We start from the raw sequence: 24,087 nt of genomic DNA, 5'->3' as shown, positions 1-24,087 counted from the left end.
AGGAAAAGAAAAAAAAAAGAACTCTGAGTTGGATTTTTAAGCAGTGAAACTTCATTAATTTCCAAACCACAGTTCAAATGTCTGCTTTGTACATGACTCGAGAGAAAGGTGTGAAATAGATAGCATCACACTTTTTGAGTTGTATCACATCATGAGCCCTAGGCCAACGATGAATAATAATACAGGCTCACGTTTATTGAATTTTTATCATGTCACGCACCAGGCTGATGCCTTTCGTGATTACCTTATGTAATATTCACAATGACTGTAGGAGTGGGGTTCTGTTATCACCCCCATTTTCGAGATGAGGCTGAGTGGGTAAGTCATCTGCCTGAAGGCCTACAGCCAGGACTGGGGAAGGCAGCTCCATCTGAAGAGAGCCCATGCTCTTCCCCACCATGCACCCTGTAAAGAACAACGGACTCATTCTACGGAGTAGCATGCATTTACAGCTTCATCAAGAGCCGTCACAGTCTACAAAACTAAACTGCCATTTTTTAAATGTATTTTAGATTTAGACTTTCGTGAAATGATTACACTTCTCACCTATTTTCCTTCTGTATTCCCTCAATTCCTGTACTGCAGTGTAACTGTATGAAACCAATTCCAAGTTATATTCCCGCATTAAACTGACCGTATAACTTAATAGTCAATTCTACACAAAGCCAGGGCAAGCTGAAATTTCTATACCAGCTACTAAGCAAAAACTACCTCCCTAAAAAATGAGAGTTTGAAACATTTCTATCTGTTCGTAATCATCACACTGTTTTGCCTAAAGAGAACTTTTTTCCCAATAGGAATAAACAACTAGACATAGTTTAAAAGTATACTTTATGGTTTTGAGTGAAAGTATGAAGGGAAGAGGAAGGAAAAAGAGAGGAATGAAGGGAGGGTCAGAGAAAACAGGAAGGAAAAGCCACACAAAGGGGATGAGGCGCCTGGGTCTTCACGGCTGGCTCAGGTCTATTCTGCAAAGCATTAAGTAGCAGGACAAGGACCCTCTTTCTAGGTAATCTGGCTGAGCCCCTGGCAGAGCCACAGAGCCACACCTGATAATCTTGGTCGTCAGCACAAAGCTCCCCCAAAGCAGCTTCCAAACCTTGAGACTATTTCATTTTTCCTCTATCTGCATTCTGTGTGATCATTGGCCTTCCTACCCGTTTTGTACAGCATCTCTCCAGTAAGTCTTAAAAGATTTTCTCTCTGGGGCGCCTGGGTGGCACAGCGGTTAAGCATCTGCCTTCGGCTCAGGGCGTGATCCCGGCGTGATGGGATCGAGCCCCACATCAGGCTCCTCCGCTATGAGCCTGCTTCTTCCTCTCCCACTCCCCCTGCTTGTGTTCCCTCTCTCGCTGGCTGTCTCTATCTCTGTCGAATAAATAAATAAAATCTAAAAAAAAAAAAAAAGATTTTCTCTCTGCCCCTTAAGGAGACTAGGCTGCAATCACAGGGTCTCCCTGGACTGGAAGCTTCTTGTAAGTAGAAACCATATTTCTTGACTTTGAAAAGCAGTATCGAACAGTGCAGGGCACTCAGGGCGCCACTGATGAATGAACGAGTGGACAGTCTTGGGCCTTATGGAGCATCTTTACCATGCCCCCATAACAGATCGGCCAAAACCGTCAGGTGGTCATCTACCGTGCAGGAGAGAGCAATAATTTAACTTGCCTGTTCCAAGGGTCCCAAGTGTGGGCCACAGAGGACAGTGATAGGTCAAAGGGTCATCAGTACCAAAGCCCTCCCAGGACCATGCCCTGCACAAGCTTCTCAGATCCAGAGAAACGAAAAGTAGCCCCTAAGACAATTTACTCCCTGCTTCAATGAAAACAACCAGGAAACTCGGTTCCATGAAGGTAAGGGTGTGACTTATTCACTACTTTATCCCTTATCGCTGTACCTGAGCATGTCAGTGCTTACAAGCACCTGGTGGCTAGCTAGATGGAAGAATGGGTGGGGATTCGTGCATGAAAAAGCAGGTATGTAAATGATCAAATGGGCAAGTGAACGGAGTGAGAAAGGAAGAAAGATGATTTCCCATCACATTAGTAATGATTTAGTGACTGGAGAGGCAAACCAGAGCTGATGATACTTCATGGATACGCTAAACTTATCCCCAAAGCTACAATGAAGAATAATAGACTTTACTTTTTCATATAAGTCTCTATAAGCTGGAATGCTTAATAACTGATTTTTTAAAAATCACTTATAATTCTGACTATGAAAATACGAAGTGGAAATTACTATTCTTTGGTCCCTACCAAAGCCGGGCATAATCCTAGAATCTAGATGATGTAACTACCTTTGTACTAGATGACCACAGATTAAAATAATCAGATGTTTGATAGTAAGTGATTTAAATCTAGTTCATTCCATGGGACTCTTTCCAGGCCAACTTGGGAGGCTGAGGCCATGGCTATGCCTGTCTGATCCGGACAACCCAGCAGCCTCACCATGGACAGAGGGGAGATGGGAAGGATGCTCTCCGTCTGTATTCCGTTTTAGAGTCTAACAGCTCTGCTGGGATCCTTGATGATGACGGGTACTATACTACCACATCAACAGAAAAAAAATGGCATCTTGCCACCTCTTTTTTCCACTGAAGACAGCAGAGCAACTGCAGATCTGATTCACACTAAACCTTTTATCGTGATAAACTGTTAGACTAGAGGGCTTGTTTTCTCTCAGGTAGGTGTGAGTAGGGCACAGCCAAGTTTCCCTCACCTAACGTTTTCAAGATACATCGTGGTACGAGTGGCTGAACTGTGTAAGAAATGCCCTTGGGCCACCAGCGAAGGCAGGAAGCACACCCGAGACTCAGAAGCGTGACTGAACAATTTTCCAAGTGAGATGAGCTGAGCTAGAGCCTTTGTCCCTGTATGTGATGGGAACCAGTGGCCTCTGAGAGCAGCTTGAAGTGACACTCACTGGTGTTTTCTCAGAGCAGAGTGAATGCTTTTGGTCCCGCCTGGAGGGGAGGCTGTCCTTGAGGCCCCCCACTGTGTCACACTCCTGTTCTCATTCTGAAGCCCCAAAATGCATCTGTAATTAATGTATTTCATGTGCCTTATATGCACATTTCTTGGTTTAACATTTCTCCTATTGGGCCACATCTGCAACAGATGCCGTCTTAAAATTAACCGGCAGTTTCCGGTCTTAGTATATATAAGAACGATGGTGTGTCCTGCAATCTTGAATGTGTATTGAACGCAGCTAAATACGGCACTTACAATTCATTCGTGTAGTTAGTGCTTCGTTCTGCACATTATTCTTCTGCATTTGAGGTTCTCAGAAGCCGGTTACCAGCTGCACGCAATCCTCCTTGTTCCTCACACTAGCCAGTATTGCTGAGAGCTGAGAACAGTTGCTGAAAGTTGCTTACAGTCTCACGGCTGCCGCGACAGCTAACTAATTCTGCTCTGTTCATCTAATTAGCTTTCCGCACAGAAAGAAAAGGCACGAACAGCAGCCCTGATCCATTTCCCAAAGATTTCTTTCCGGAGCAGTGAGATACACATCTTTTATTCACGGTATGTGGCCTCTTCCTTACAGTCTAGCTCAACTTAACACACACCTCAAACTTCCTTTTGAAACTAAAGTTCCAAACCTTCAGCTCTTTCCTCTGTAACATAAGGAAGTAACAGGCTACACGGCCAAGGACAAAGGATAATGGCTGGAGAACGGAGTTAAGGGACCGTGCATCATATAGGAACCCCCACAGATCAAGGGCTGCGGGTACACAGAACTGCATCTACCATCCAAGTGTTTGGGACTTCAGATCTAATTTGTAAGAACAAGCCTAAGGAGAGATTGATTAAGAAGCGCGGTACCTGTGTGTGGGGACAACTCATCCAGCAGCTTCACCATGCCTTCTCCTTGCTTGGAGGTCCACATCTTGATGGGAGACCCGCCTCCAATCCTGCGGTACTGCTCCTGAATTTTGGGGGTTCGGCGTTTGGCGATGATTGGTGCCAGCTTACTAAATCATTTAACAGGTAGGTAAGTGGATTTTACTCCACCTTAGCAATCTCAGAAACTACTCAATAGAAAAGATAAGGAAAATTGTAAGAAGAGCCTAAGAAGATAAAGCCGTTAACAGAAGCTTTGAGTGACAACAGCCAGCTCTTTTGGCCTTGAGTAGAGAGAGAAAACTAAACACTCTCTGAAGAGTAGCCACCTCTGCCCCACGTGTTATTCTAGCAACACGGCCTGAAGGCTCAGGACACCAAACACTCAGGCACACACACCCAGGATGCGTGCGAGCCACTGTTTTAACACTTCCTGGTTCTACTCCTAGTAGGAACTGGGATACACGAGGCAATAGGAAGCATATATTCCTCTTACTTTAAGAAAATGCAAATTAATCATAAATGCATTTGCATATGTGAGGAAAGATGTACGCACACCACATGAATGTTCAGGGTAATACGTAAACAACGTCAATGCCCACCATGAGCCACAGGTTAAATAAACTAAGGTATGATCAAACAATGCAATTCTATACAGTCATGGAAAAAAAAATAAACCAGATCTATATAATCTGTTATGGAACTATCTCCAAGATACATTAAGTTTCAAAAAAAAAAAAAATAGCCAAGTGTTAAATAATGTATATAAGTACATTCACATTTGTGTTGAAAAAGACAAGGAGGATATATATGTGCATGTATACCTATATATCTATATCTATAAATAAAGATACGTATATGTTTGCATATGCAAGAACTATTTCTAAACGTAACCAGAAAGACATCTGTACAATTACAGATTTCTCTCTTTCTGGTTCCATCTGTAACCTCCCAAGTAGGTAACTAGAAGGGTGGAGCCCCAAGGAAAGGGACACTTGCTTTTTACTGTGAACATTCTTCCGCTATTTGCATTTGTTATCATACGATGTATAAATTTTTCATTACAAAAATCTATTTTAAAAGAGAAGAGAAGGAAGGAGGGAGGGAAGGATGGAAGGAAAGAGACAGCCACAGTCCATGTTCACAGTATGAATGAATACTAATCATTGCTTCCCTGAGTATTAATCAGCCACTGAGTGCCAAGTACAAATATACCTGTAACAGTCTTTAAAGGGACATCAGCTGTGTCAAGACAATTGCAATTTCCAGAGCTCTGGGGAGGAAAGGGCTCAAGGGGAATCCCCCCCAAATTGCTTTCCCTCTCCCCTGCAATTCTTTCAATATCAAATCCCTTTTATACCTACGAAAATAATAATGCTGCTCTAACCACTACCAGATATGCATTAAAACCATTTATTTTTTGAACCGAAGGAATGAGGTACGTGTACGGCAAGAGGCGCTGCACAAGTTAGGAAGAAGCACAGGTGCTTAGACATGTCTTACTTTTGAATAGGAAGCGTCATGAGGTCTCGGTCCAAGAAGAGCCTCAGGAGAAAGTCGTGAACGTCTCCCAGCGTTTCAGGGCCTCCCATGTTTAGCATTAATATTCCAGTTTTCGGCTTCCTACAGAAAAAAAAAATGCAATGGTTGATTTGTAACTTTCTATTTTCTCCTCTAGGGTACAATCTTGGTTCAGCTAGCAAACTCACATCTAATCTGTTCAAAGCAAAGGTACAGACCTACAGAGCAGTGCACTGGCATCCCACGGCTACCTATCTGCGAACGCACGAGGCCTCCGGTTGCACATGGTCCCAGCTCTGACTCTGGCCTCGGTCTCCTAGCTCCATGCATGACGCAGGTCTTCTCTGGGCTTGAAACGTTCCTCCACTAAACGGCCAGTCCTGAACAAAGATCCCATTCCTTGGGGACTGAGAGCCAAGGTATAAATCTACAATTGTGCTGAGGCTGGAGCAACTGTTCGTGTGAATGCCTTACGAATACACAAATGACTTGGTCTCTCCAAATGTCAGTTTCTTCATCAATAAGACAGAGTGTCCACTATCACCTCAAAAGCTGGTTTTGAGAATTAAATAGACAGCATACTTATTTAGCATGATCTGAAACATAGAAGTTCTATTATACACAGAGAAGCCATGGGCTTTCCCAGAAATTTAAACTTCCAAGTTATAACACCAGCCCATCTCTAATTCCTTTATCTGCTCCTTCTCTTTAATTATTACATTAAATTATTACTGACACATTACTTCTTGCTACTCTGCTGGCTTCTCCGGAGCCTGCCTTCGCTCCTTCTTCAGAGCCTCCCATTATAATAAAGTACACTCCTCACTTTGCCCTCACCTCTCCATCTTCCATCGGGAGCCCCTGCTTGGGGGATTCCTGCAAGAAATTGCTCTAACTTATTCAAATAGGTTCCAAGCGAAAGATTCAAGCACTGAATGAACCAGAAGAAGCAAAAAGAAAATCAAGCCGTTTGGGGGAAGTTAAATAAACAAAAGGACTATGCAAACTCTAAACTTGTAAAATCCAGAGTATGGAGCCTACACAGACTAGAGTGAACCAGGCCAAGAGGAGTTCTCAATTCCTAAACCCCTTCAGGGCGCAAGATGGAGCCAGAGTGGGACCAAGTGTCTCCCGCATGCTTTCGGTAGCCGCCAGCAGCCCAAGACTGGAGACTGGGAACTCTGAGGTCATACCCAGAGATGAGAGCCTGGAAAACTGGAGGCCTGCGTGTTCCCGTGAATGGTAGCCCTGTGACGGTGGTGAACGAGTCTGCAGGTGGGGCACTAACGGACAAGGGGTGTTTCTTCCATTCATGCTTTTGTTTTTTTGAATTTGTAAAAATTTAGACATAATTTACAAACCATAAGATCTGCCACTTTAAACTACAATTCAGTGGTTTCTAATATATGTACCAAGTTATGTGACCATTACAACTATCTAATTCCTAAGCATTTTCATTACCCTGAAAGAATATCCCCCGCCCCCACTAGAGCCATTCCCCACTGTCCCTCCTGCTTACTCTTGGCAACTGCTAACCTGCTTTCTAGGTCTACGGATCTGCCTATTCGTACAAATAGAATCACATAATATGTGGCCCTTTGTGTCTGCTTTCTTTCCCTTAGCATAAAATTTTCAAGGTTCATCCATGTGATAGCATGAATCAGCACTTCTTTCCTTTTTATGGCTGAATAATATTCCACTGCACGGATGGATGTAGTCTCCATTCATTCTTGATAAAGCAGCTGAGAAATGACCAGACTGAGGTTTATTTAAAACACCATTATTACAAATGCGGAGGGGGTCCCACTTTCTAACCCTCCTACATCCAGACCACCTCAAACTACTGCAGTGACTGAGCCCATCCTGCTGAGACGGCTCTTTGGAAGACTGTTCCTAATGTGTTCTAAAGCCAATGAGAGCACGAGGACATTTTAATTGCAATTTTTAAACAAACGCTAACATCTGGCAATAATGTGAGGCAGCGGAGTGTGTCAAATGTATACAGGTGGACACTGTTTTCTTGAGCGAATGCACTACAGGGGAATGAGGCAGAAATCTGAATTCTCAGCCTAAATTTTCAAAATAAGAACCAATTCTTGGGGTAAGGGGAGTGTTGCATGCCAGTGAAGTCAGGGATCTTCCCATTTAGACCCCATTATAAGGATGAACTTGGTTCACTTTTCACATCATTGTCTTAGACCAGCGTTTCTCTTCCTCGGCACTACCGCATTTTGGGCTGGATGATCCTTTGCTGTGGAGGGCCGTGTTGTACGCCGTAGGGTTTCAGTGGCATCCTGGCCTCTATTTGCTAGATGGCAACAGCGCACACAAACACACACACCCGCCAAGTTGTGACAACCAAAAACGCCTCCAGACATCACCAAATATGTCTGGAGGGTGGGAGGGGAGGGTACCCCCCTCCCTCTACTGAGAACCACTGGGTTAGAAGAAGGGGGTTTACTTCTCCTTTTTACTAAACCAAGCAACTATTCTGGACGATGGTCATTGTCCTACAACTTTTCCACCTCCTCTGACCAAGAGTCCTATCAATGAATTAACAAGCTGGTATTTAGTTTTCCTTTCTTGATACCTGAAAATTCCATATTCGTTATATTGTGAAATTGTAATACTCCCTTAATCTTTCTACTTAGACCACCAGTGTTCTGGGATCCTGTCTCTCACCCTCAAAATCTGTGACTCACAATAAATTAAGCGCATTTTTCCATGGATTGCTGCCAGTTAACAGATTACTGGTTAAGAAACCCCAAGCTAAGAGACTTACCTAAGCCACAGAGGGTATCAATGTGCAAACGAGATTTAGAACTGTTTTCCATCTATAACACCTGAGCTCAGAACAAGAGTGGCTTTAAATTGGATGTTACCCTGCCCTGCAAACCCACGTTTTGTAAACCATGATGATCTTACACATGAAAGAGATGCACACGATTTGAAAATACCTAAATACACATGCACTTAATTCCAAACTGTGTTGTGCATGACGAATGGCGCATTAGCTGTCCTTGGCTGACACCCTCTATGCGAGAATGTGAAGTGCAAAGCTTTAGGCATGGTCTCTCTCTCGTCCCCTCCAGACAGAGGCCATCTGACACCAAGCTCTGAATGTCAAGCCCCCTTTGTTTGAATGTAAAAGTATAAATAGCACAACGTATTTAAAACTTCTCACGTGAAAAGGTTTTACCACTTTGCCATTGTTATATTCTGGGACTCTCAAAATATGAGGTTTTTCCTTTGAAATACTAATTGTCCATAATGTAAACTTGAGATCATCAATTAATAAAGATACAGAATAATTCTATTATACTGTATATAGTCAGCATAAAGATATATAAAGATAAAGAGGGGCACCTGGGTGGTTCAGTTGGTTAAGCATCTGCCTTTGGCTCAAGTCATGATCTCCGGGTCCTGGGATTGAGCCCCACATCAGGCTCTCGGCTCAGTGGGAAGTCTGCTTCTCCTTCTCCCCACCACCCCCTCCACTTGTGCTCTCTCTTGCTCTCTCAATAAATAAACAAAATCTTTAAAAAATTAAAAATTAAAAAATAAAATACACAAGCTATTAAAATAATGGTGAATATTTATATTTACATGGTGGATATATTATTAAATTTAAAAAGAAGAAACTATAAAAATACTATGCACAGGACTGTCACATTTTGGTAAATATACACTGAATAAATATCAATAGGTATGGACATAGAGACATAATACTGGGTGATGAGATTCTCAATCAGTGATTTTTTTAATCTTTTTTTTTTTTTGCCTGTCTATATTTCCTAAAATGAACCCATTTCTTCTGTATAAATATGATATAAAGTTAATTAATGGAATTTACATATTTTTTAGATTTTTATTTAATTTTAATAATTTTAATATTAAGGCTATTTATATCATTGGCCTCTGCTACTAGGATAATAGAGTAGTGAAATAATGATTCTCCCTGGCTTCCACATTGAATCAGGTTCTTCAGGTTACACCAAATACTCACTCTAAACCCTAAGTACTTAAAGCACTTTGTACCATAGCGGAGGTGAGACAGGAGGGGCCTGGGGGCAAGGGGGAATGGTGTCCATGCTGCCAGGACAGAGACGGCATCTGCTTCCTGCTTTCCTCACCAGATTCGATCATTTAGGAGGCCAGAGAGTTGAAAAGGGATGAGGGCCCCACCCCTAAGGCTCTGTCCCCCCAAAACCTTAGTTTACTCAGTGTTCAACCAATGTACCCAGGATCACACAATGAAAAATAACAAACACAAAATAAGACTATTCATTTTCATAGCTGTATTGCTTTCATGGAACGTCTAGTCTAGAAGGAAGGTCAAGGAGTTAATAGTTGACAGAGACTTTCCTTCTTTCACCTCACTCCCTAGTGTTGAAGCGTGCTAGTTCTGGTACTCATCTAAATAACTGCTTTTTAGAGTCTCGTGTTGCCTCTGTACCAAGGAAGACTTAAGAACAGCTGTGGCTTCTGTTACGGAAGGGGCACCCAACAACAACGCCACGCTTGCTGACATCCACCAGCAAATAGCAGGGGTGAAGTACAAAACTGGTACTTTATTCCTTTAATAAATCTCAAATCACATTATGTCATTTCTAATTAGGTTCACGGTGTTAACCGTGAAAAACAATGGGCAGAGTTTACTACAGAAATTCTTGACAGATTATTCTTTACCCTATACAGGACATACACTTCATAGGTGTAATTATGTTAGGTTCATTAATACATTTCCAGCATACATATAATTTGTGTTACATGACATATTCCAGAACTAAATTCCTGCATGATCTGCAGACTGTACTGAGCTATGTGTCCTTTAACATAAGCCCTGTGGGGTTTTCACTTGTCAATCATACCTCAATAAAGCCGGGGGAAAATTTTTTAATGAACAATTTTAAAATCTATAAAAAATTTCAAAAAAATTTTAAAACCTTAGGGGTGTGTGTGTGTGTGTGAGAGAGAGAGAGACAGAGAGAGAGAGCTGTAGTTTTCCAGCTACTGAAAGAAAGCCAAGAAAATCACACCCCACTCCTTACACACTGGCATTCCCCAGCAGCTTTCCTCCTAAGGCAGCTTGTATCCACTCACAGGTGTTGGCATCAAGAAAAAAAAATTCTTATTAGTACCTAAAATTAGAGTCATACCTCTTCCCTGGTTGAACTTGCAGTTTGGGGCTTCTGGCACGTTGGGCTGTTTCTGTGGTAGCTGCCGCCGTGGCTCCCATCGACTGGCACCTCCATGGCTGGCAGGTCCTTGAGCCGCCATGCATCACTGTGACAAAATTAAAGTAAGAGCATGAAATCTAGCTGGGAAGTAATCACTTTGTAAGAGGTCCTCAGAGCATCAGTCCTGGATTTAAAATTTAAAGAGATGCTGCAGCACAGGTGATTTTCCCAGCATTTCTCTGCACATGGGTAAAAGCACTCATCTTTACCTCTGCGGGGATGAGGTGGTGCTCCCAGGACAGTGTATCAGGACCTGCAAGGTGCCTTTTTAGAAACACACCTCCTCGCTCTGCCTCAGCAGATTTTGACAAGATCCCTCATGAGAATCACTGCACGTTTCTGGAAGTTACTGGCAGCAGTGTGCTGCTCTTGTGAAAGGTGAGAAGCTTGCAGGACAGGCTAAGAGCCACTGATTTAGGGAGTGGCAGTCGAGCCAGTTTTCCACTGTCAGTTGCACAGACCTCATCTGCCTATAAGGCTTCTCCCATAAAGCACTGGTGCTGAGAACCCCAGCCCTGCCCTTGGACTGTGCCCTCTACTTGAGAGGCCCATTCTGAGCAGCTCTCCCCATGGGGTATGCAATCTCCACAGCCAAGGATTCACGGACCCCTGAGTCCACGGCCCATGTTCCTGACCAGTCTCCCAGGACCCAGAACCCCAGAATTCCCTGTCCCCAGAGCCCCATACTCACTGCCGGGGTCTGCACAGGCCTCCTTCCTAGATCTAGCCTCCTGAGAGCTGACTGTGCCGTCAGTGCATGAGATTCTTGACCTGAAGGGTAGCTATTTGCGGGGCAAGAACAGAGCTTGTACACACAGACTGGAGTGTCCACTCGGGTGTATGCACAAGACTCTTCACCATGCATGGCAGAACCAGCAGTGAAAAGAGAAGCAGGGAAGCCTGCAGGCCAGGGGCAGCTCTCCCAAGGCCGTGACATTTCTGTAGGAACTCTGAAGAGCTTAACAGTGCACCCTTTCAGGGCGTGATGAAGGTCTAGTTGCCAGTAGTGGAGAAGAGAACACACTTCCCAGCTTGTTAGCTTGCTATCCCACATATGATGTGTGGGTCTCCATTGGCACTCTTGTCCTGGCCTCCACAAGAGTTAGGTGTGGACCTGGTGAAGCCACCTGAACTGTGAGGAGTCTATGGGCCCTATTTAGTTGTAGCATGAAGAATATTCATCCTTAAACGACATACAGTGAAATTAAACTGAAGCTATACAGTAGGTCAAGATGGCAATGTGGGACAGTGGTTACTGCTGTGCCCCAAACTGTATACATGACCTCTCCCTTCCCTGTTCTCAAACTAGCTGGTCTGAAACCAACTTGAGATCAGTCTCCTTCTACCCTCCTCCTACTTATGAGTCAGAGGCGTCCTGGTAAGGAACTCGGGCTATGGACCAGCAGATCTGACTGCATCCAGCTCTGCCACTTACGAGTAATGTACTGGGGACAGGCCATACTCTTTCTGAGCCTTAGTTTCCCCAGTAAAATGACAACACCTTGCTATGAGGATCCTTACGGCAGATGAGACCAGTGACGTGCTCGGCACAGCACCAGCTATATATGATTAGTGCTGGCATTAGTTTCATTTGTAAGCGTCTAGGGCATAGGAACTACACCTGCTCTGATTTTTTTCACCTACCCTGTCTATAAGACATAGGAGAATGGTATCTCCAGGCCCCTTAGATTTCCAGCTATCCATATTGTGCACATTCCCAACAGAGCCAATTACGTGAGCTTGTGCTGAATAGGCCTTATTAACTCAAAGTGGAAGTGCAAAAGATTGACATAAAGAAGTTCAATGCTGCTCAAATGAAGTCTCAAACCAACTCACATCTCCTTATTTTAGACGAGTTCAATTCTGAACTGCATGAGATTTAACCAGGTTCTCAATCATGCCACAATGTCTGCAATTCCTTATATGAATGAGATTATACTGTATTCCATGGGGTATCAGAATAGAATTTGGGCATTACATGATTTGACTGCTGGTAGTAGGATTTCCCCCTGTGAATCTTAAAAAGGGAGTGGCAGAAGGGAATCAGGGTGAGACTAGAGTCCTCAACTAGTACATTAGTATTTCCTAGGACAGTTCGGGAGCTGGGAGCTTTTGAAGCTGCTGATCTATCACCATGCCCTATACTTACACAATCCTCTGTGGTTGAACAATTTCTCAGGGCAATGCTGCTAATAACGGATCCTCTGTGCTCAGGACTTAGGGCTAATACACCCACCTCTCAAGAACGTCTCCATGACACTCCCCTCCCCTAATGATGTGAAGGTTCCAGAGAAACAAAGAGTAGTTTTCAACCAAAGGATTAGTATACATGTAGCTAAAGTTGTTTAAAGTAACTATTCAAACAAAGGACCAACTGAGACTCCGGAATATACTCGGTTCACAGCTTAAGAGAAATCTAAAGGCACAGACAGCATTGTGTGGCATAGAGCGTATGTGTTCCGGAGCCACAGAGATCTAGTGGAAATCCCAGGTAGCACCAAACAGGCTGTGTGGCAGTACTTGGACAACTCAAAGAACTACTCCAAGCCTCACTTTTCTCATCTGTAAAACAGTGATAAGGCCAACCCTGCAGGACCGCTGTGAAGATTAGGAAAAATTTTTGAAATCTATGTCCAGCCCCAAGAACAGTACCAGGCACACAGCATGTGGTTAAACAAGAAGAATACTCAACAGCAGGGCCTTGCCCATTTATGAGCTAAGACCAGGTATACTAACCCTACGTATGACATGAACTGCTAGTCTACTAGCTGTGGAAGGCCTACAAATCATGAAGGCTATAAATCTAAGAAAATGCAGGAGAATATAAAGAAAGCAAAACTTCCCAACTCCTGGACAAACCCAAAAGGTGAATCATTCAAAAGTTTACCTGTGACTTAAGTTCATGGGTATCAACTGGTTCTCTAAAAACAAATTATTTAATATTTTGGATGCTTAGGGGTGAGGCAGGGGAGGGTATAAAAGCACACAAGTACTTAAGTATATAATGGACCCCTTTTCTATCACAAAGGAGATGAGGCTTATTTCAAAAGGTACTTATAAAAATAGGTACCATTTTAAAAATTAACAGAAATAATGTACTATATGGTGATTATTAATAAACACTTGGAGAGGGGAGGCTTTCAAAAAAGAATTATTTTCTGGTACAGCACCAAAATGTTCTAGTGTCCTTAATTTAAACACTAATACTCTTTTTTTATTATTCCAGAATTTTTTTTCTAATTATGAAAGACACAGATGCTTAGTGTAGAAAAGTTGGAAAGAAAAGCCAAAAAGAAAAAACACTAATTCATTAATCTACCAACTTTCTAATTTAAAAATATATATAGTATATGCAGCACATGGCCCACCCCAGGAGCTTCTTATTGATTCTTTCATATGCTAAAAAACATAGTATAAAACTTCACTTTTACACTTATACTTTCAGAATTTGTTTTCAGAAATGCTACTCAATTTTTTCTAACCCAGATAATGTTAATTCCTTCATTTCAACAAGATGATTAAAGTATTATAACTACATCTTAAAATCAGAGTCCATAATTCAACTGACCCCAAATCTTCACGTTGCTATGGTTTCTGAATCCCTAATCTGGACAACAAATCATTTAAAGTTTCTCATACTGTTCTGTGACCTCAAACGTAGAACCTGTCAGATTTTGCCACAGAAAAGGCCTAAGAAAGAAAACACTAATTCAATACACCTTTCAGCCCCGTTACTGACACTGCGCTTCCTCTTCTTAAAAGATAATGCCTTTTGCTCCCAGTTCCCTTAGTGACCTGACCCTCAGTATAAACTGGGTCCTTATTATTTTCCTCCCAAAGCGCCTGTGATAAGATATGGAAATTCAAAGTGGATTCTCTCCATTCCTTCTCAGTAGGCACCAGACTGAGGGGCTGGGGAACTGCTTAGAAAAAATAAGTCAGGTCTGTGTCCAGTCACCATTCAGCAGCAGTGGGCACACTGCGACCTCCGTCACCAGGGAGGGAATCCCAGGACAGATGTCCGTGGTGATGACGACGATGATGCCTTAGTTACCATCCTCAGTGTCAAGTCCCTAATACACCCCCCCCTCCCGTAATGCTCACAACAACCCCCTGACGCTTATTATTGATTTTTACAGATAAGAACTAGGGAGGTGACAAATTTGGGCACTGCTCCTGGCCACCCAGCTGACCCGTGCTGCTCCAGGACCCCTCCCGGCAGCGCCCCAGGGCCCCCAGATGACCCACGTACCCCCTCTCGCCCTCCCAGGGGACGACCCCTTTCCGGTCCCTTCTCCACGGCGCCCCTCGCCCCGTCGCGCGGAGCTTCCTGCGCCGCTCCCGGAAGCCCCCAAGTCGGGGGACCCCGGAGCCAGCTGCCCGCTGCCCCCGCCGTCGCAGGGACCCCGGCGGCGGTGGCGGCCGCGACAGCCTCACTTACTCCGATCGCGGAGCAGGGCGGCCGCAGCTCTCACGGCCGCAGCCATGTTTGTGCCGCCCGAAAGCATTCCCGGGGCAGCCTCGGCCCGGGACCCGGGTTCCTCCCGCGGTGGCGCGATCGGGTGTCGGCCCCCAAGGCGCCGGGCTGCTGGCACTACCACCCCAGGCCTTATCTTGCGTTACTGCCCCCTGAGCCCTCGCGGTGCGCCTGCTCATTCGCTGCCCGCCGGGCAGGGCCTGGGCCTCGGGGGCGGGGCCAAGGAAGACACGCCCCTCACGGGAGCCCGTCCTGCAGTCCCGGGGGTGAAAGGGGCCCGGTGCTGCGCTAATGGCCGCGCCCACCACCCGGCAGTTCCTGGCACTGGAGCCCCGCTCGGCCCCTGATCACCCTGAACAAATGCCCTGGTTGCATCAGCCAACCTGGTCAAGGCAGGAACCGCAGCCACAACTCAGCAAAGGACTTTACAGACATTTCTAGTACTTTTACTGAGATTCGAGGACGCTTTTGCCACAATTCTCCAGTTTGCTCGTTGCCTCACAACTGTGCCGACCCAGTTTTGTTATGCTTGGTTTTCAGAATAGGAAAAGGAATTGTTTTATATGAGACACTCATGAATGACATATTATTCAATTTCTCTGTAGCATCTCTATGTAGCAGAGTTTGACAGGTGGGACCAACAAACAAACATTATACAGCTAACATGAGAAAAAAAGAACATAGGAAAAAGTGAAGGCCAGTCTAGCAAATGCGTTTTTGGGAGGGATGGCATGGTGAAGTTTGTGGGTATATCTGCACACCCTTGCAAGGTAGCTATCGGGCCCCAATCCCGCACACGCGACAGGCACCTCCCTCATTTCTAGCCATTCCTGCATTCCCACACATCCACCTGCCCATTGTTCTGTGCGTCCTGAGGTACAAGACCAACCTTGAAACAGAAGGGTCTCAAACATTATTCACTCGTTGAACAAGCATTGACGACGTACTGTGTGCACTGGAAAAACAACAGACAAGTGGCTTACATGGGAGTTAAAGGAGAGACAAAATAATCAGAATATGTATTATTTGGAGCGATGATAAGCGTTAGAAAGAAGAAGGAAGCAACATGAGGAAGATAGGGGAAAGGGAGACTAATGCAATTTGAAATAGATGGGTCAGAGAAGTTCTCACTGACATCCAAAGGCCTGAAGGAGGTAAGGGGGCAAGCTTCATGGAATATTTTGGAAGATGGAGTCTAGATTGAGTTGAAAATCACCTATCTGTAGCATAAAATTTATGTTCCTGATTGAGTTAGTTTATTATTAGAGTTGGTCCTCCTTATGGTTATAAGCCAAATGTAAAATATCATATTACATGGATTGTCTTTCATATTACCTACATGATCTTCAGATCCAAGTGGGAGTTGTTCCCCGAGAAATGGACGGTAAAACTTGCTCCAAGTACCAAACTGCTTTCCTATATGTTTTGCTGGCTCTCTACTCTCGTAATGAAAATTATATTCATTTATTTTGTCCTTTAGAGGTGATCTTTATAATGTACTTCTCTGCCTAAAGCTTAAACCCATTTAAACAAGCTGCCCAAAAAAGCTCTACATTTTGAACTGCTGTGCTGGACAAAGTGTAGACCGGTCCAAAGAACAAGGAAGGATTGAGGGGGTTAGATGTCTGATATGCGTGGGCTCTTCTCAGCTACTCTGGAAGGCTCTGGATAAGTCAGCCTTGCATCCCCAGGGCTGTGCCTCTTCTGCTAGGTGAAGATAACAGGGATCTTCTGGCCCCTCCTAGGGAAATGTCGATGATTAGTGACAATGCACAAAGGTGCCAAAATCTCACATAAGCAACAGCTGGGATAAGTATCTGACCAGAGAGGAGAAAGGAACTACCAACACATGCTTTATTAAATATATCAATATAATAACATTTAAAAAATGAATTTGCACCATTTCATACATTTTACTTACACCTTTTATTTTCATTTTTCCTAACTTGAAAAAGACTCATTCAAAATCCCTAATGTATAAAATCTCCCTGATACACATATTAAGAATCATAGGTCAAAAAATAAAAATAAATACATACATACATACATGGAATAGATGGAAACAGAGCTTTGTTATTTTTCCAGAACAGAGAGTATCATAAAAATTGTTATTTCTAATCTATGGCTTATTTCTTACAGACATCAAATATAATAGCTTTCCAACAAGTAAATTTTTATGTTTTAAGAAATGAAAGCAAATAAAATGTGTTTTATACAGGTCCTTTTCAAAAGGGATCAGAAAACACAGCCCTTAACCCAGAAATTATGAATTCTGAAGATTTGTTTATTTATTTGAGAGAGAGAGAGAGCACAAGAAGGAGAAAAGGGAGAGGGAGAGAGAATCTCGAGCAGACTCCGAGCTGAGTATGGAGCCTGATGCAGGGCTCGATCTCGCGTCCCTGATGTCATGACCCTGAGATCATGACCTGAGCCAAAACCAAGAGGTGGACGCTTAAATGACTGTGCCACCCAGGTGCCCCAGAAACTATGAATTCTAAATATGGGTTTACTAAGAAAACCAGAAAAGCCCTTAAAAGGCTAAAGAAATTTATAAAAATATATGAGATTTATATATGTGTCTGTGTGTATGTGTGCATATGTACATCTAAATGCATTTTTTTTTCTGGCTTACATATTTGTAACAAAAATATACCACTTCCCTTAGCAAACAGAAGGCCAAAGGCACAGTCTCTGGGCCAACTCGATAAGCTGCACCCCCACCACACAGGAGAGGGTTTGTCTGAGCCCGGGTGACTTAATTAGCGAAGAAAGCACTCTCCTGTCACAGACAACACTCTGAGTTCAGCCTTTGGTCCTAAATAAAATGAACTTGTTGGTTTCAGCTCAATGCTTCAGGGAAGGGCAGGGGGATCACCTAATTCATTATTTGTCATGATTGGCACCTCTGAGCTACACACACTAAATTTAGATTACTCAATTCTGTCTCCTTAATCAGAAAAACAACAGGGCAAGAAGGGGCGGTGTGCGGTACAAGAAAAACAGTGGCTGGGCGAGGCAGACAAATGGTGAGCTATAACGATCACTCAGAGACATCGGATCAATGGTCCCCACAATTGTTTTACAGCAAAGAGGCCACCCAATTCAGACCAATGTGGTGTGCATCTTGACTTCCTCTCTTCACCACGCAGAGCCTTAAGCCCATGAGTGATGATGGGTTTATTAGTCCAGCTATACACATTTCCTGAGCAAAGCATGGCATCAGGCAACAGGAAGGATAAAAACATAAAGGGTAAGCTGTACTCTCAGGGAGCTCATTCATTTATGAAACAAATACACATGGGGAGCTTGCCCACATCAGACACGTGGTAGGCACTGGGTTTGCAGCAATGAATTGGACTGTCTCTACTTTCATGGAGCTTACATTTTTGAAGGCAAGGAAGACAATAAATGAAAGATATACGATATAATGTTGGTAGGACTCGGACCATGAAGAAAAATAGAAGAGGCAAGGGAGTGGAGAGGGGCAGGAGCTGCTATTCAGGGGTGCACGTTGGCCATGGCCTCTATGCAAAGGTGGCGTGGAGCAGAGACCTGTGGGGAGTGAGGGAGGCTCTCTGTGGAAGGGCTTTGCAAGCAGGGGAATGAGCAAGGCAGGAACACCTTCGAGGCTTGTGTTAGTTTCCTAGGGCTGCTGGAACAAAAATACCACAAAGTGGCTTAAAGCCACAGAAATGTATAGCTTGGAAGGCTTGAAGTCCCACATCAAGGTGCCAGCAGGACCCTGCACCCTCTGAAATCTGTAGGGGAGAATCTTTCCCTGTTCTTCCTAGCTGCTGGGAGTGGCCAGCAATCCTTGATGTTTCTTGGTTTGCAGCTGCGTCCCTGGATCTCTGCCTCCATCTTTGTCCGTGTGTCTGTCCTTTTGTAACTGCTTTCCCCTCTTCTAAGGATACCAGTCATGTTGGACTAAGGGCCTACCCTAATGACCTCATCTTAACTTAATTGCATCTGCAGAGACCCTATTTTCAAATAAGGTCACATTTGCAAGTTGCAGAGGTGAAGATTTCAGCATGTCTTTTTAGGGGACACAATCCATAACGAGGCCTTTGAGGGACAGCAAGGAGACCCACGTGTCTTGAGCAGAATGCGTGGGGTAAGTGGCAAGAGATTTGGGCCAATCGATGCAGGACTTTGTAGGTGATGCAAGACTGTGTCCTACTGGGTGATGTCCCTCTAGCAGAGTGATCCATGCTTATGTTTCAGAGGTTCACTTTGCAGTGTGGAAAAGAAACTGCAGCTCCTGAGCCGGTATTAAGACACTACATGACCAAATGCATTCATTTTCTCCTATAGGTTCATTCATTTTCTCCTATGGGTGGTTTTTTTTTTTTTTTTTTTTTTTTTTTTTTTTAAGCTCACATTGGTCAGAGTGGCTTTCTCCAAAGAGTTCTCTGCTCCCTGCATGGTGGAAGGATCCTAAGAGATTTTCTGGTTTGCCTCTGCCAGGATCCAGGGATCCCACCAGTCTTAGATGGGGTTGGTGTTCATTTCTCGGGTTCGGATTGCTGTTCCTTGCAGGTGGGTAAGAATAGGGGGAGTTGACTCTTTCCAGGAAGCTTTCATTGTGTATGCAGAGCCCTGGGCAGATGACAGGCTTCCTTGACCTTCTTTGGCCAATTTTCTAGGTCTCTTATCACAGAAAAGCCAACCTGTTGAGGCCCCACTTCATGCAAACAGGGGTCTGGCCCTTCCTGTCTAGGTGTGGGCATTCTAGGAGCTGGGTACAGGATGCATTCACTTTGCGGAAATTCATGGAATTGCATGCTTATGATGTATGCCCTTTTCTGTATGAATGTTCTATTTCCATACAGCTTTTTAAAAAGTGCCTTCTCAGGGTCTGGGTGGCTCAGTCGGTTAAGCATCTGCCTTCAGCTCGGGTCACGATCCCAGAATCCTGGGATCGAGCACCATGTTGGGCTTCCTGCTCAGCGGGGAGCCTGCTTTGCCCTCCTCCCCACCCCAGCTCGTGCTCTCTCCCTAATAAATAAGTAAAATCTTTTTAAAAAAATTAAAAAGCACCTTCCCTGTCTCTTTATCTGGGGCTCAGTTCCCACTGTAACCCTCACCCTTGACTGATAGCCCTGGCTTTGAGACCCTCGGACCTCCCCGCCCTCCAATTCTGATGCCTAGAGATGTGCCTTTCGCACTCAGCTAAGATTTGGGGGTGGAGGGAATTATTCTATTTATTCAATAAATCAATCTGTTGGGGCGCCTGGGTGGCTCAGTCATTGAGTGTCTGCCTTCGGCTCAGGGCGTGATCCTGGAGTTCTGGGATCGAGCCCCGCATCGGGCTCCTCCACTGGGAGCCTGCTTCTTCCTCTCCCACTCCCCCTGCCTGTGTTCCCTCTCTCGCTGGCTGTCTCTCTCTCTAATAAATAAATAAAATCTTTAAATAAATAAATAAATAAATAAATCTGTTTACAGTGGGGGAGCAAGAGGTGAGCAGAAGGTGATACAAGTCTGTGATGATTTCAGACTGAGAGGAGGAAGGAATGATTTGTCACCCCAGTGGTCTCAGAACTCACGAGAAGAGGAGCACTGGAATGTCCTCCACGTGAGGGGAGACCACAGAGACAGCAAAGCACAGCACGCCCGAGAGCAAGGCATTCTCTTCACCACTGCGCGGGGATGGGAAGGGTTGAGAGTTAAGCTGAGGGGCAAGCTGAAAAGTTCTCAGAACTTGGACCTTTGTCTGTAGGCTAACGGATGGTGATAGTCATGGCAGTCGGTGTTCGGGGCTGAGGGGAACAGTTGAGCAAGTGCGTGCAGGCTACAGACTGCGAGATGGGCGCGGCAGGGAGAACAGACAGGAGACAGTGCTGGCGGTGTTTTGTTTGCTTTCAAGCACAGATCTAGAAGGATGGGGGAAGAAAGGAAAGGGAATCATGGCAACAGGACTTTGAAAGCTGGAAGGCAGATGGATACGTGGTTAATGATTTAGCAGGCCCAAGAGAACCGAATCCTACGCTGGCCATCCTAAGACAGGAACCACGGAGATTTATATGACAATCCCGAGGTGGTTCAGGACGGGCAGATACCACTGGAGGTGGGGAGGCCGTGAGATGCCAGAGCGAGATGGATTGAAAGAAAGATAAAGAAGTCCGACTGCCCAGGTCCCCCCATGGCAGCAGCCGACTGCCCCCACGCACCCAGTGGCCGGCTGGAGGTCATGTTGCCGGGAGGCCACACCTGGCTCTGACCTGACGATGCCAGGTGCAGTGCCAAGCACGTGCACATCTCCTACCCACACACCCGAGCATTTGCATCTGTCCTGGGAATTCTCGGCAAGTAAGTAAGCACCACTTGACAACTGAGGAAAGCCACTAACAGGAGAAAGAGAGACCCAGGCAAGTAGAAGAAAACAATATGGAAGAAACAAGGAAGACGCAGGAAGAAAACTTGGGTAAGAGACCATAAAGATGTAAGTTTCTGAGGCCAGAATTAGAATTAAAAAATTTTTTCTTTCCCCTTTACTCTGCTAAGAGGTGAAAAACCCAATAGAAAGACTGGGGTAAAGTAAATCCCAGAAAATAGCAAGCAAAAGAAAAGAAAAAGATAAAAGAACATTTAAAAGGCCTAATATCTGAAGGGGCGGCTGGCGGGCACAGTTAAGCGTCTGACTCTTGGTTTCCACTCAGGTCATGATTTCAGGGTCATGAGATCGAGCCCCGTGTCAGGCTCTGGCTCAGCATGGAGTCTGCTTGGGATTTTCTCTCCCTCTGCCTCTGCCCCTCCCACTCATGCTCTCTCACTCTCTTTCAAATAAATAAAATCTTTAAAAATAAATACATAAAGAAATAAAAGGCCTAATACCTGAATAGCAGTTTTAGAAAGAAAGCAAAACAGAAGGGAGACTTTCAGTGAAGCAATTTTAGAAACTTTCTCACGACTCAAGGGCATGATTTCCTGGATGTGATGGGCCTGTCAACCACTCAGTGGGATGGATGCAAAGTCCCAAGAAATAGCATCATGAAATTTCGGAAGAGTGGGGACAAGTTTCCAGAACAGACAGGTCATATGTCAAGGACCAGGTATGAGAATGCCTAGGAATTCTCAGCACCAGCACAGGAAGCCAGGACTTTGAAATCCTGAGGGAAAAATGCTTGCTAGCCCACATTTTTATAGGGAGACTATGATTCGAGCAGGAAGATAGATTAATAGCATGTTTAGATATGCAAGTTTCTCGGTGAATCTCCTTTCCCCACACCCTTGCTCAGTGAACTGCTAGAGGATATGTACCACCAAAATGAGGAGGTGAACCAAGGAGGGAAAGAGGGGATATAGGAAATAAGATGTCCGATACAGAAATAGGGTGTCCAGTACAGAAAGGCAAAGGGGATAGTGAAAGATGACCCCAAGAAAACTTCCAAGAACAGAGTGGTTAATTCAGACTAAAGCAGAGACTCCAGAACCTTCTATGGGAAGATGTAACTATGGCTACCTGGTGTTCCTCACTAATCATCACATTAGTAATGAACCATGAGGTAGAAAGAAACTTTTCAGCATAAGAAACCCAATCATTTAATTCACCAGCAATTACCAACTACTACTAAAGTATTTGGACATCATGACATCTTTTTCCCTAGAAGGGCTGAATGAAATATACTGATTCTAAGTTTAAAGTACTTCAAGATGTGGAGTTTAAAACTTTATCCTACCACTTACTACCTGTGCAGTTTTGGGCACCTTTTGAGGTGGGGGAATGCAGGGGGCTTAAGGGAAAATCTTTTTTTTTATGTTTTTTCTTCTTCAATTTTATTTTATTTTTTTAAAGATCTTATTTATTTATTTGACAGAGACAGCAAGAGAGGGAACATAAGCAAGGGGAGTGGGAGAGGGAGAAGCAGGCTTCCTGCCGAACAGGGAGCCCGATGCAGGGCTCGATCCCGGGACCCTGGGATCACACCCTGAGCTGAAGGCAGATGCTTAACAGCTGAGCCACCTTAAGGGAGAATCTTAAGCAGGGTCCAAGTCAAGCCCAACGCGGGACTCCAGCTCACAACCCTGAGATCACAAACTGAGCCGAAATCAAGAGCCAGATGCTTAATCGACTGAGCCACCCAGGCGCCCCATTTGGGCAAGTTTTTAACCTTTCTCAGCCATTATCTCAGGGCTAACAGAAATTATCTCAGGTTATTGTGAGGATTAAAGCACAGGACAGGGCATGGCCTGACACAAGGCACTCCTGCATTAGTGGCAGCTGTCATAACTTGGAGAACTTCTCAATACGCCTTGAAAGCTAAATGGAAACACACAGAGTGTTTTTGTAGCCATTGGCCAATATTGAACAGGCTTCGCCTTGCCCCAAGTTTCCCATTTCAACTACAGGGACTAATGGGAAATAATTAAATGAGGACCTACAGTAATAATGAGAGGCTTAAGGCTGAGTTTAGAAGTAGCAGGGAGCTACTTAGGATGGTCAACCTAGCTCTGCAAAAGCGTCGCCCGGGGAGCCTCTAAAAAATATCATGGGCCCGTCCCTGAAATTTGGAATCAATTTGTCTGGAATAAGGCCCAGACACCAGTATTTTTCAGGTCCACAAGTGATTCCAGTACGTCGGAAGGTTGCTTCTGATAGAGTTGAACTGCTCTATAAAGAAATTAGGGAATGTTAGAGACAAGCAGGTGCAGAGGGGGGAGGAGGGCTGAGCAACAAGGGAAAAGCAAGGTGGCTAGAAGTGGCAGCAGGACACCCGTGAAGAGGGAAAGTTAATACTGCAGTCATTCAGTTTGCTTAGGTACCAGCCTCCCATGTGTCTTCAAAACCTCAAGCAGGTCTGCTACACAAGTAGCAAAGGTAAAGAGGGTTTTGGTGTAAGAATCAACTTTAAGGGCCACATCAGGAAAGAGCCATGAGAGGAGAGTCCCATAGGGGCAGGAACTCAGAACTGGGGTGTCTGTGGCCAGACACATGGCAGGGCCACGGGACGGGGCTAGGACACCAGATTGCAGCAACAATGACACAGTCAAGGGAAAAAAAATC

At 44.6% G+C, this 24,087-nt stretch overlaps 1 protein-coding gene across 1 annotated transcript in view; it reads right to left on the bottom strand.

The window, feature by feature from the left end:
• The window catches only part of FECH (ferrochelatase), a 32,520-nt gene extending 17,196 nt beyond the window's left edge, over positions 1–15,324 (bottom strand). The window contains exons 1-4 of the mRNA XM_026496381.4: positions 15,048–15,324; positions 10,526–10,652; positions 5,349–5,468; positions 3,828–3,976 (exon numbers count right to left, since the gene is read on the bottom strand). Of these exons, the coding sequence (XP_026352166.2) occupies positions 3,828–3,976; positions 5,349–5,468; positions 10,526–10,652; positions 15,048–15,114 (463 nt within the window). The 5' untranslated portion in view covers positions 15,115–15,324. The remainder of the gene's footprint in view (positions 1–3,827; positions 3,977–5,348; positions 5,469–10,525; positions 10,653–15,047) is intronic.
• Positions 15,325–24,087: the final 8,763 nt, after the last annotated feature.

This window comes from Ursus arctos, unplaced genomic scaffold, assembly GCF_023065955.2.
Source record: "Ursus arctos isolate Adak ecotype North America unplaced genomic scaffold, UrsArc2.0 scaffold_17, whole genome shotgun sequence".
In the NCBI taxonomy this organism is placed as follows: Eukaryota; Metazoa; Chordata; class Mammalia; order Carnivora; family Ursidae; genus Ursus; species Ursus arctos.
Note: the sequence above shows the minus strand (reverse complement) of the source record. Positions and strands in the feature narration are given on the sequence as shown.